Here is a 13,178-nt window from a genome sequence, read left to right on the forward strand (position 1 = left end):
CATTAGCCTTAATTGACTTTATTCTTATTTGTTGTCTCGATTAAATCAGACACATGTTTTTAACTATTATTACTGACTTTATTTCAGTTTTTAAACTGTTCTTATCTGAACCCATTTTCGGTACAATTCCCCTCCAGGAGAGGGACAGGAATGAGGAAGAGGCTATGTGGTGTTTATAACTTGACATATTGGATTAAAAAAAAAAAACAAGCCCAGCACTAATATTGAAGAATATGGCAAAAAAAAAAAAAAAAAAAAAAAAAAAAAAAAAAAAAAAATCTGTGTTAACAGAAGTCCTGAAGTCCTGGTGTAGTTTTAAAAAAAAAGAGTAAACCCCATAGTAGCTTCATGGCAAACCATCTCTTTCCCAGATCTTGACCTCTTAATGAACATTTGTCCAATAAATGCCAGTTTGTTATGGTATATTTATGTTATAGTCACCAATTGTCTTCCTAGTCAGGTTTTAAGTATTCCTAATATTCCTGCCTTTGTAAAGTAAAGCTGCAGCCTTTTCACAAAGACAAAATTGTTTTGAAATTACCAAACAACAACTGCATTCCAACATTGGAACAGCATCTTCAATAGCTCTTACAATAGTAATGTTTTCTCCTCAGAGTGTGATGGGGCTTAAGGTTTTGTTTGAAATTGGTTGGGGTTTCTTTTGCAGGGGGAGGTTGCATTTTTATAGTATTTTAAATTTTTTATTAGGTATTCTATAAAGCTTGAATGTAAAACCAGCCCTCCATAAACACACAAAATATGTATTTTCCACTTAAGCCATGAGCACAGGCTGTGTTAAAAAATATGTGTTTATATTTAATTACTGCCTCTTCAGAGTCATTCCCAAAAGGGAAGGGAATGTTCATGATTTGGATGGAGGCAGTTTGGCAGTATGGACTTGAAGAGTGCTCAAAAATGAGAAATACAAGCTTGTCTCTGTTACAGGACTTTGCTCTATGCAGATCTGCTTGGGGGCAGTGTAGAAATTAAAGTCACAATGCTCCTGGATCCCTGGAAGTGTCCCAGGCCAGGCTGGACAGGGCTTGAAGCAACCTGGGACAGTGGAAAGTGTCCCTACCCACGACAGGGGTGGCACTGGATAGGATTCAAGGTCCCTCCCAACTCAAACCATTCCATGATTCCATGAAAAGCTGCCAGTAAGAATCATAGAGCCATTGAGGTTGGAAAAGATCCATAAAACCAGCCAGTCCAACCATCTGCCAGTAGGGCCAAGGCCACTCCCACCCATGTCCCCAACAGGGCTTTAGAATCCCCCCCAGGGATGGGGACCCTACCCCTGTCCTGGGCAGCTGTGCCAGGGCTGGACAGCCCTTTCCAAGAAGGAATTCTCCCAATATCCAACCTGAGCCTCTCCTGCTGCAACTTGAGGCCATTTTCTCTCGTCCTGTTGCTTCTTCTCTGGGGAAAGAGCCAAATCCCAGCAGAGTACAGGCTTATTCCAGGCAGAAATCCTGGCTCAAGCCCCACCAGGCCCTGGGAGTGGCCCATGCCCAGCCCAAGCACTCCACAGGACTCGAACCCGTAACCTCTGGGACTTCAAACCTCCATTCCAGGGATGCCAAAAGGCCTCTGTGGGAATAAGGGCACACCCACCCACCCCCCCACCCCCCCCCAAAAAAAAAAAAAAAAAAAAACCAACCACACCACAACAAACCTGCGTTTTTTACCTGTCAGTTATAATAATTGGGTGATCTTTCATCAGCAGTTCTGCACACCAGTAATAACCAGGAGCATCAACTCGTCCCTGAGGTCAGGTCAGGTCAGGGTGAAAAAGATGTGGCACGTGTACATAATAAGAGCTGTGACATTAATTTCTATGTGTAGAAGGCTTTTTTGGAAACAGGTGAAAAGTCTGTGAAATGCAAAAACGCACTCGTGTAACAAACTGTGTATAGTATACGAAAGTGAGCATCTCGGTGTGGGTGACCAGGAAGAGAGACAGCCTCAAGCACGCGGTGCGGTAATAAATCAGTGCCGGTTTTCTATGTCTAACTCTGGCTCCAAAATTTTCTTTCCCAATTTTCTGTGCGGGCAGAACGAACCCGACACTCTGGAGACACAAACCCGCAGCACCGGGACTCGAACCCATGGCGCCAGAGGGCGGGGGGTCCTGACCGCCCCTCCCTGCCGGGCTGAACCAGAGGCCTCTCTGCTCGCCGGGCCGCCCCTCGCGGTGCCGGTCGGTATTTGGATCAGGCGCGCCGCGGGCAGCCCGCGCGGGTCCTGTCGGGCGCGGCTATAGGCGGCGGGCGCAGACTCTCCTCCCTCTTTTCTCGCTCGGCAGCCGCGCGGAGAAGATGGGTGAGCGCCACGCGGGGCTGGGGCCGGGAGCGGGGCCGGGGCTGGGGCTGGGGGATCCGCGGCGGTGCCCGCAGCGCTCCGAAAGCGCGGCCCGCCCCTCTCCAGCCGGCTCGGCGCCGTGCGGGCGGCGCTGCGGGGCGGGAGGCCGCGTCCGCCATTAGCCGCCGCATGCCCGCCATGGTGGCCTCAGGCCGCCTTCCCCTCATGGCTCCTTCCCCTCCTCACGCCGCCTCTGTCTCGCCCTGCAGGGAAGTGCCGAGGCCTCCGCACCGCTCGGAAGCTGCGCAGCCACCGCCGGGACCAGAAATGGCACGACAAGCAGTACAAGAAGGCTCACCTGGGCACGGCGCTGAAGGCCAACCCCTTCGGGGGCGCTTCCCACGCCAAGGGCATCGTCCTGGAGAAAGTGTGGGTGCTCCTTCCCGCCTGGAATGGGCGCACCAGGGATGCAGCTCCCACCAAGGATGGGGGAAAATAGGGATTTTCGGGGTGGTTTTTTTCCTCTCTCCTAGGAATTGGAGAGAAAAAGAAATCTTAAGAAAAAGGGAGGGGAGAAAATAAATATCTTGGGCAAAAGTTACCTTTAAAAAAAGGAAGGAGGTTGGCACATACTATAGGAAAATTAGAAACATGTGGCGGATTTTTTTTCAAAAATTGTAGAAAACGGAATTTTTGGGCAAAAATTAAAAAATTAGTTTCTTTAAAACGTAAGAAAAAATAGAGAATTTTAGTTTAAAATAGAGGGAAAAGGAAATTTTGGGTGGTTTGTTTTTTGTTGTTTTTTTTTTTGCAGGGGTTAATCAGGATTTTGGGCTCAAATGGAAAGAAAATTGTGTTTGTGTGTCACATATCAATCATATCAATCATAGATCTCTTCACTCTCTCTCTGCCTTTTTTTTCCCCTTTTCAAATAATGTATGAATTTCATTGGGATGCTGCCAAGGTTCTGCTTTTGGGGCACTTTCTCTGATTTCGATTTTTTCAGGTTTTTTTTTTTTAGAATTCTACTGAATTTTTCTGGAGGTCATTTTAAGTTTGTTTGGCTTAAGAAAGTGATATTTTATGGACTCATACATAAATCTAGATTAATATATATTATATAAAGTATTAATTCGGTACTTCTAAACAGCTCACAGGTCTTGAAATACAGACAATTGACACTGAAGGCAAGGTTAAAAAGTTAATTTTGTGTTAATTAACGCCCCTCCTGGCCCACAACACTGATGTCTCTGCTGGTTTTCCCTTGCAGGGGGGTGGAAGCCAAGCAGCCCAACTCTGCCATCAGGAAGTGTGTCAGGGTCCAGCTCATTAAGAACGGCAAAAAAATCACAGCTTTTGTCCCCAACGATGGCTGCCTGAACTTCATCGAGGTAATTGCCAAAAAAAGCCTAAAACCTTGTGAGGAAAAGGCGTGAAAAACCATGAAAAATCTGACTGTGGGTTGGGTTTCAGGGGTTTTGGTGGAGCACCCTGTGTGTTCCCAGGCTGTGCTGGGGCAGGGTGGGTGCAGCTCCTGGGGACTCCTCCTAAGAGGGAGGAATTCCATGCTGGATTTGTGCTGACTGTCTGTCCCTGTCACAGGAGAACGACGAGGTGCTGGTGGCCGGTTTCGGGCGCAAGGGACACGCCGTGGGCGACATCCCGGGCGTGCGCTTCAAGGTGGTCAAGGTAGCCAACGTGTCCCTGCTGGCCCTCTACAAGGGCAAGAAGGAGAGACCCAGGTCGTAAATCCTCGCCACTCTGACAAGAACACCAATAAAAATCTTTTGGTTTAAAAGTTCTGTGCTTCTTATTCAGGGGTTGCTGAAGGAGGAGGTCACAAGAATCTTCCCCAAGAAACTGAAATTTCTTCCAAGATCTGGCCAAAGGAGAAGCCCAAACCCTAATGTTTCTTTGGGACAGGAATCAAAATGTCCTCTCAAGGGATGAGAAACTGCATGAGTTTTAATGCATAATTGTGAAAAAGATGCTTCCTCACATCAGAAATGGTCACTGAAAGTGCTGGGAATGGTTTTGGTGGCAGCTCCTGGTCCCAGCTGTGAGCACAGGCACAGAACTCAGCGGGTTTGGGCCCTGAAGGGGTGAGGAAACCATCTACCCAACCCAGAGAGTTACACCTGTGCTCAGTACAAATTAACTGGGGATTTTTTGGGGAAGGCTGCACAATTTTAGGACACCTGTTGTTGTACGCTAGTGCTGTGCACTGACTTGGGTGTCTCTGAGTTTTTACCTGCTTAGGCAGATAAAAATGCATAGTTCAGGAGTTTATTAATAGTAAAACCTCAAAATACCTATTTGGCTAATGTCAGAGCAAACAATTCCCTTGTCACAACTGCAGTTGGTCTTGGTTGTGATGGTAAGGCTCTGATTCAAATAATTTATTTATATAGGAATTAATGTGGAAATTCCATATTTTATATGTAAAGGGAGAAAAAATCAATACGTAGAGAATCTCTCCCGAGGTTTGTGTACTCAAAGGCCTGGGGGAGGCAGAAGGGAAGGGGACTGTCACCCTCGCGGTTCTGTATCTCCAAATTCCCGAAGAGGAAGACTCGGCGGGCGCTGTCGTGAGGCCGAGTCGCCACCAGATGTCGCGTCAGGAGCGGGGAGGGCGGCAGCTGAAACGGAAATGCTCCAGCCACGATTTTGTGTGGGCTCTGACAAAGGAAACGGGGAAAATCAGGCAAACGGGGACTCCGGAGAGCATCCCCGGGCTGGATCCAGGCTGGGGCTGAGCAGATGGAGGAACCCCAGGGGAACTGGGAGCCCAAACCCCTGTGCTGGGCTGAGCCCCAGCGTGGGCAGCAGGGGAGGGGGATTCTGCCCCTCTGCCCCCTCAGCTCAGAGCCCACCTGCAGAGCTGCCCCAGCCCTGGGCCCAGCACAGCAAGGAGCTGGAGCTGCTGCAGCCAGGCCAGAGGAGGCTCCAGGATGAGCAGAGGGATGGAGCAGCTCTGCTGGGAGGAAAGGCTGCCACAGCTGCCATTGTTCAGCCTGGACAGGAGAAGCTTTGGGCTGACCTCACTGTGGCCTTGCAGGGCCTCAAGGGGCTGCAGGAAACATGGAGAGAGACAATTGCCAAGGGCTGGAGGGCCAGGACACAGGGAATGGCTTCCCAGTGCCAGAGGGCAGGGCTGGATGGGATCTTGGGCAGGAATTGTTCCCTGGGAGGGTGGGCAGGCCCTGGCACAGGGTGCCCAGAGAAGCTGTGGCTGCCCCTGGATCCCTGGCGGTGTCCAAGGCCAGGTTGGACACTGGGGCTTGGAGCAGCCTGGGACAGTGGAAGGTGTCCCTGCCCATGGCAGGGGTGGCACTGGATGAGCTCTTAGTCCATTCCCACTCCAGCCATCCTATGAGTCTGTGATTGTGCCAGTACCCAGAAATAGCCTGTATTACCTGGACACTGCAGGAAAGACTCAAGAGAAAGATGAGCTGAGCCAAACATCACCAAATTGCTACTAGAGGGTTTTTAAGCCTAATAAATACATGTTATATAACCCCAAAATCCTCCAAAAGAGGAGAATCCACAGCTGACCGTGTTTTCCACTTTATCACCAAAACTAATTAATATTTTCACTTATTAAAGCAGTTGTCCAACCATCTGACACCAGCAATACCTGACTGAATAATAACACTGCTAACAAGAGAAGCTGTTGTTTGGTAACACACTTGAGGAAGGTGTTAAGAGGGTGCTCTGTAATTCCATTCTATGTTCAAACACAGCAGTGAAATCTCCTCTCGCCCTAAGCTGAATTTGTCTTCAGGAGGTGACAGCTACAACAAGCTCTCAAGCGGGGAACTGAAAGCTTCCTCCTGATGCAGGGTTTTTTAAGATTTCAATGAAATCTAAGAGATAACAACCTGTGTGACACCTTCCTAATCCTGAGCACTCAATACAGGGTTACTTTTTTACTTTTGCAGCTCTCAGCTTCAGGCTTTTTTTTTTTATTATTATTCTAGGTAGTAAGAATTTATTGCTAAAAAAATGCACTAAATTCCTTGAAACACTTTTAAAAGCCTACATGTTACTAAAAATAGTTATAAATACCCCTACACACGCTGTTCTCTAGAAGAGAGTATTTTTGAGGAAATAATTGTAACTTCACCATTCAGAGGGAAGAGCAATCGTCCTTCCTTTGTGCTGGAACTGAATTTATATGTGTGCCATATAAATACAGATGTCCAAACAGACTCATGAAACCTCATCATAGCAAAGAGGGAGGGGAAAAAAGTTATTGAGAAAGTTTTGCTGAAATTCATGTAGTTGCAGCAAGAATTGATACTGATTACTTGAATGTATTTAGCTGTAATTAAGTAGCTCCACATTTCCTGCATGGAAAGGAATGTTCCTGTTAGTAACCAAAGCCAGGCAACCTCAAATCTCCTGGCAGGGGGTTAAATTCTTACCTGGTCATGCTGACACAAATGAGGGATTATGTATGTGGCTACCAACTGCATTCCACAGAAAAACACATTTTTTGGCTTAGGTGAATACATAAAATTATTTCCTGTTGATGATTCTGGCCACCAAGGCCAGGTATGAGACTGTTCTCTCTTAGAAGGAGTCCCCAGAAGTAAAGAACCTCCCTTGATGTGTCTTCCCAGATTACCAAAGATGAACGACTGAGCAAATTTACAAATCTAAACTAGAAATTTTCTCCTTGGTAGGATGCAAGAGTTCAGACAATGCATGTAGACAAAACCCAAGCTCAGGTCGAAGGATCTTCAATAGCTTCACTAAATAATTAATTGCAACATAAAATAAAATCACAAAACAGTGCCACAAGTCACTTGCTTTAAAAAGAAATTATATATACATATATATAATTTTTGTTCATAAAAATTCGGTTAAGATATCCTAAGTCATTAAGGCATAAATGTAAACAGGAAATTGGGTGCCTACCTCCCACCCCAGCCATTAAAAAGCTGATATCCAAATGGGCTTATTTATCTCCTTGGTCCCAAATATTTGTGTTAGCTTGTATTTGTTTCTCTATCTAATCTCCATGTATTTGTACTAACCAAGATGAATCTTGGTTTTCCAGGTAAATTTCAGGGAAATCTTGATACTGGTGAGACACTGCACTGTCACCTTGTTGTTTGAGCCCAGTACAATGTGTAATGCCCTGGTAAACAATCCTCTTCTTTGTTTGCAAATGGTAAATTAAGGTAGAAAGCAACGTGTGGTGAGACTTTTTCCACGTAAAATAAAAATATTTATTTTTCTTCACATATAAATTCCACATTTTGAAGACTGAGTGCTTCTATTCTTCTGTTCCAGGGTATCACAAGTGAAGATCACAGAGCAGGGGGAACATTCAACAGCTCTTAAACCTGCTGTTGCCTCTTTTTGTTGGTTCTTCCTCCTGCCTAAGTCTCATTTAAATTTAAAAATAGGCTGTGGATGCAATTATCAAGCACGTGTTACCAAAAGTGTTAAAAAAATCAATGTAGCTGCAGGCCATATTTTGTAAATCTTACACGGGGAAAATGGCTTTTCAGGTTGTTATGACACAGAACAAAATAAACTATGTGCTTTCATTATTAATTCCAAATGGCTGGCAAACAAATTCCACACCAATGGAATTTGACAGACTACACTCTGTATTCCATACCCACCAATGACAAGTAATGGAAGTTAAAAACATAATCTGAAAAGCCAGAATCTGGATGCATTTCACACTCCCTGCCCTGACGTGGCACACACTAGACTCTGTGTGCAAATGACAATTGCTGAATGTACAAATCTGTGTTTCAATGTCAGCTGCTCAAGACTCTGTTTTACACTGCAAATAAAATGGGACTGGGAGAGAAGCCAGGACGGATGGTGGGGAAATTCCTCATAATCTGGTTCTCAGTGGCAGTACCACCAGGCAATTCCCCAAAAAACCAACAGCTGTCAGGGGAGGCTGCTGAAGCAGTGCAGGGTAGGGAGCAAACCTGTGAACAACCACAACTACAACGAGAAACACTAATTGGGAACAACAGCAGCTCCCAGGGGGCACGGAGAGCTTCTCTGGCAGGCAGCAGAGCACGGCAGAGCCAGATGTTCCCACACGGCTGCTCCAGGCACCTGAGCTCCAGAGCTGGACGTGCTCACTCCATGCAGGCTCCAAGAGCTCTGCTTGTGACAGCCCCAACGCCGTTTGCTCCCTGACATGTGATGTGTGTGCATTATTCCCAGGATGAGGATGTTCTGTGTGCTGGGGAACACGGGCTGGTCTCTCACCAGGCTCTGGTGGAGAAGGTGGCTCCCAGATGAAGCAGTCTCACCCCAAACCCTGACTGCCACAAGCTCACACCACATCACATGAGCATTTTTCTTTTTACATTGCATTTTCTGCCCCATAGAGGGTGCAGATTTTCTAGAGGTAAGTTCAGTAGATCCAGCAACTAGGCTCTGGCTTGTGCATCTGTGTGCAGCCTCACCAAGGGCACAGGCACAGGAGGCAGGAGATGAGTGACCTCAAGGGAGGTCAGTCCCAAGGGAGGTCAGGTCTGGGTAGTGCTGGGGAGGTGTCCTCACAGCTGCAGCCAATTTCCACCATCACCAGTGGCAAGTTCTGGCCAGAGAAAGAGCCATGAGCAATTATTTCACTTTGGTATGGCTGACCAGCCAGGAAGGATCCTTCAGCTTCATCCGTAAGGAAGTCTGCAGCAGCTTTATCGCAGTCTAGCCACTCCCAGTCCTTCAGCTTAGGGCTCTGGAGAGGAGACAGCAAACACAAAAAAGGAGTTAAATTAAAATCCTTGCAGCAGTTATGCCAGACACCCAACCTGTGCTGGGGGAACCAATATAAAGCATTTCTCTTGAGAGAGACCCCAGGATATCAGGAACCCTCTGGACTCATGAAGGGTGTCAGCAATGGGCGAAGCATCTCTCTCTCTGCACAAATTTTCATTGCAAAGCAAGTAAGGCAACAAGGCAGGCAGGTAAGCAAAACACTGAAAGATGAGTCCTAAATTAACTGAACCAGGAGCTTCAACAGAAGAGGTAATGGTTCTGCCATTTATCCATCAGATCTTTGAAACAGGAAGATGGGAGAGGAAAGGATGACTTCCTTTTCTCTTACCTTTCAGCCAAATCAGCATCTGTGCTCTGCTCAGGTGCCAGTTTTGCATAACTCAAAGGAAGATTCAGGCCCACAACTGGGCCTACAGTACTGAGCCACAGTATGATGTAATTTGTATGTCTAGGGGAAAAAAGAACACAAAAAAAGCACCATAAATATATCATGCCATCTTTTTCTGATTTGCAGACAGACTCAACAGTCACAAAACAACTTCAGATGGGGCTATTCCTTCATTTCTCCTATCACAAATGTATTTTAATTATCAGGCCTGAAGTGGCAATACAGAAATCTTATTCTGCTTGGGCCAAGGAAGTAGCTTTGGCCATTTACACTCTGCAGCTGATTGACTTTACATGCACTGCATAAAGCCTTTCAAGGTCCAGCAGTGCCCCTCACCTGTGGCGTTCCTGTGAGCCACCCAGCACAGCAGAGATGAATTCATTGGTTCGACAGGGGTGCAGGACAAAGAAAGGCTGCCCGAGGATGGGGTGCTCCTGAGAGGGAACAGAATTTGCTTTGTCACAGAAAGGAAAAACAGAAAACTCATCACATGCATGTGGAGAAGACAAGGCAGGGTGCATGATACAACTCTTCTCACTTCAGAATCCTAGCTCACATTGTTCTTCCTATCACAGTCATGACAAATTAATACATATTGTATATATTACACATCAATAATATACATCCTCCTCTGTTGAAGGGGAAATAAGATCAGCAACCAGGCTATGCCACTATTTTAGTTAAAACGTAATGGTTTGCAAAAGTAACTCAAGTTACTGTATCAGCATTAACTGGACGAGGAGAGGCAAAGCTACTGTGTGAACCAGTCTGATCAAATGTAACACATAAAACCCATTCCCCTCAGGAAGTAAGGTCTTCCACGACCCTGAGCCCTGGTATCTTCTCAGGCTGATGTTGCAAAATACACATGGCTCCCTTTGGAGAGGCAGCAAGAAGGGAGAAGGAAGTGCTCTCAAGGTGGCTTTAACTTCCACTTGGTTCTGATGCTGAAAATGTTCTCATGAGGATCAATCCCTTCATGTCTAAGAGAACTTTTAAAAACTCCCAGAAGCCTCAGAATATACAAAAGAGGGTGTTCAGAAAGCTTTGTTTCACACTGCAAACAGATAACATGCGTAAGAATGCTACCATCTGCTGTTGTCAAAAGTGAATTGATGCAGTTTTTCTTTGAGAAAGAGTAGTATTTTGAATTAAACCCCCCTTTTCATTATCTGCTCAAATTAACTTAGACCTCCAAATAATTCCAGAAAATACATGGGTTGTGCCAATGGTATACCTCAAACACAGGGAAAAAATAAAAAAGTATATAGTTAATAACCTTTACAAAACTATTATGTGAAGGACAAAAAAAAAAAAAGTAAATTGTGAAAAAAATTTCAGCAAGCTCCCTTATACAGGAGATGAGTGTAGGAGACAGCACAAACTGCCAGGAAGAAGAGAGAAATAACCTGGGTTTAAGTGACTTAGTTCTCTGAATGAGGCATGAAGATAATTCCCAAAGCTGAATATTCAGCCTGAAGTTATTCCCAACCATTCTGACCCCCAGTATTTGATTCTGCCTTCACTTCTTGCTTCAGCAAACCACCAGTGAGTGACACAGGGAGGCCAGACTTGATTTTTAAAAATGCTTTATTACCTTTGCATTCTACATCTTTCTTCTTTTAGTCCTTCCTCTTCTTACAAAATGACAACACAGTGACACTGAAAACATTCCCAAACACAGGAATTCCAAGCTACTCAAAAGACAGGAATGTGTCGCACACTGGCAGGAAAACCACAAAAGTACAAGAGACCAAAAGAAATCCTGAACTAAGAGCCATTAAGGAACAGCCTTTAAAAAGCAAAAAGGCTGAAGTGGGAATGAGAAGCTTGTGGATCATCAGGGAAAACACTCTGAAAGCATCAGCTCTGATTCAGGCAAATGCTACATTCCAAATCCTGTACACAGCGGCATCCTCTGAGGCTCTGATGCACACCCAAGGTTAAACCACTGACACAGCAGCTCTGAGGAGGAAGCATGGGGATGCTGCCAATAAAAATGCAGGAGTTATCAAAGCCCTGGATGATTTCAGAATTGGTAATGGGCTACAGAGCCTCTCACTGCCAGGCCCCCAGCCTGCCCAGGAGCCAGCCTACCATGAGAGAGGGTGGGGTGTCCGCAGTGGGATGAACCCCAAGTCCTTCTCAAACACTGTCAGGTGAAAATAAATGAAAGTTTGTGCTGCATCAGCCTCATTAGCATTAGTTCACTGCCTGCTGCACTTACCTGGCAGAATGATGACACTCCACACGCACTGAAATGCATCCTGAGCAAAATATTAAGGCAGCCATTCTACCCTTCATGTAGGCTGGTCCAGTGCCAGTTACACCAAAAATATAAAGTCCTACTGGGACTTCATGAAGAAAAAAATGCTAAACAGTACAAACAAATTATATGAATCATCTCACTTCTTGTTTACAATTAGTCTTTTTCCAGTCAGTCATGCACCAGGGCAGTGTGAGAGTTTCAAGTCAATTCCTACAAGCACTTGCTGCCGTTGTACTGCATTAACCCATCTGCAGGTTGCCCACAACTCTTCTGGGCAGTAATACTATGACCCACAGTTTATTTGAAATCAACATTATTTTCTTGGATCTGTCTATGATTTTGAATCTATCTAGCTTTGATGCTGAGATACAGCAGTGGCTGTTCAGCACCACACGCTGGAATCCATGACACATCTGCATATTCCTCTGAGTCTGACCGGGCTGGGAAAGGGAAGGAATATTTTCACAGGCTCTGCTGTATTTGGAAGCTCAAAATGTTGCTTTATTTGTTTTCTGTAGAAAGACCTTTCTCCTAGGTGATGCAAGAAAGATGTGTGAGGATGTTCTGTGCCTGCTGCTGTAGCTGTTGCCTCAACTCCTCCCATTAAAAACCCTGGGAGAGAGAGATGGATGAAAGACACAAAGTGTTCCATGGGATTGACTGAAAATGAATCACAGAGTCCTGAAATAGTTTGGGTTGGAAGGGACCTGAAAGCCCATTCAGTGCCACCTCTGCCATGGGCAGGGAAACCTTCCACTATCCCAGGCTGTTCCAAGCCCCAGTGTCCAACCTGGCCTTGGACACTGCCAGGGATCCAGGGGCAGCCACAGCTTCTCTGGGCACCCTGTGCCAGGGCCTCTCCATCCTCCCAGGGAACAATTCCTTCCCAAGATCCCATGCAATCCTTCCTCCTGGTAGTGGAAAGCTGTTCCCCCTTGTCCTGAACCTGGTTTATTCAGGAATGCCAGCCCAGGCTGGGCTTGAGTGAGCACTGGCAGCACAGCTCTCTGTTCACTGTCTGTGCAGGTACAGCCCTCCACATACAGACACTGAGCAGGGAAATGTCACAACACTGATCTGAGCAGTGGCAAAGACTGGGCAGTTCCCAAGTACAAGTATAATTAAGACTAAACTTCCGTCAGATTGGATTAAGTCATTTTATCAAGCAGTCTCCATGTCGGATTTAAACCAAAAATAAACATTACTTCAGATAACGGGTAATTGTCTGTAGGTTTCTGTACCGTGCTCTGCTGCTCTCCTCCCCAGCCAGCAGGAATTTTGTTGTCAGTACATCTCTTGTAACAGCACCATTTATTTTCTCTGTCATAACTGGAGCTCTTCCAGAGGTAATGGCTTCTATTTTCTCCAGTGCTACATTAAACTGCCTTCAAGCATCCATCACAACATTTATGGTCTCTCCATTGATGACAGTGCAGGGGATTTGTGCCTGAAACT

General features: G+C 45.9%; 2 protein-coding genes across 3 annotated transcripts in view; one reads left to right on the plus strand and one right to left on the minus strand.

Annotated features, from left to right (window-relative positions):
• Positions 1-2,232: 2,232 nt before the first annotated feature.
• RPS23 (ribosomal protein S23) lies at positions 2,233-4,099 on the plus strand. Its single transcript, XM_083884095.1, has 4 exons — positions 2,233-2,322; positions 2,571-2,730; positions 3,572-3,692; positions 3,904-4,099. Exons 1-4 carry the CDS (start codon positions 2,319-2,321, stop codon positions 4,048-4,050), a joined length of 432 nt encoding a protein of 143 aa, XP_083740221.1. The 5' UTR covers positions 2,233-2,318; the 3' UTR covers positions 4,051-4,099.
• A 3,438-nt stretch (positions 4,100-7,537) lies between these two features.
• ATG10 (autophagy related 10) overlaps positions 7,538-13,178 on the minus strand; it is a 59,114-nt gene continuing 53,473 nt past the window's right edge. For both annotated transcript variants that reach the window (XM_083882819.1, XM_083882818.1), the window contains 3 exons: positions 9,791-9,888; positions 9,395-9,514; positions 7,538-9,025 (listed from right to left, as the gene is read on the minus strand). In XM_083882819.1, the coding sequence (XP_083738945.1) occupies positions 9,013-9,025; positions 9,395-9,514; positions 9,791-9,888 (231 nt within the window). In that variant the 3' untranslated portion in view covers positions 7,538-9,012. The remainder of the gene's footprint in view (positions 9,026-9,394; positions 9,515-9,790; positions 9,889-13,178) is intronic.

This window comes from Zosterops lateralis (genome assembly GCF_965231275.1).
Source record: "Zosterops lateralis genome assembly, chromosome: Z".
NCBI lineage: Eukaryota > Metazoa > Chordata > Aves > Passeriformes > Zosteropidae > Zosterops > Zosterops lateralis.

Bases quoted from the DNA above. Each gene is read 5' to 3' on its own strand.
- RPS23 (XM_083884095.1), top strand. The intron at 2,731-3,571 runs GTGGGTGCTCCT...TTTCCCTTGCAG, and splicing joins GGCATCGTCCTGGAGAAAGT to GGGGGTGGAAGCCAAGCAGC. The intron at 3,693-3,903 runs GTAATTGCCAAA...TCCCTGTCACAG, and splicing joins GCTGCCTGAACTTCATCGAG to GAGAACGACGAGGTGCTGGT.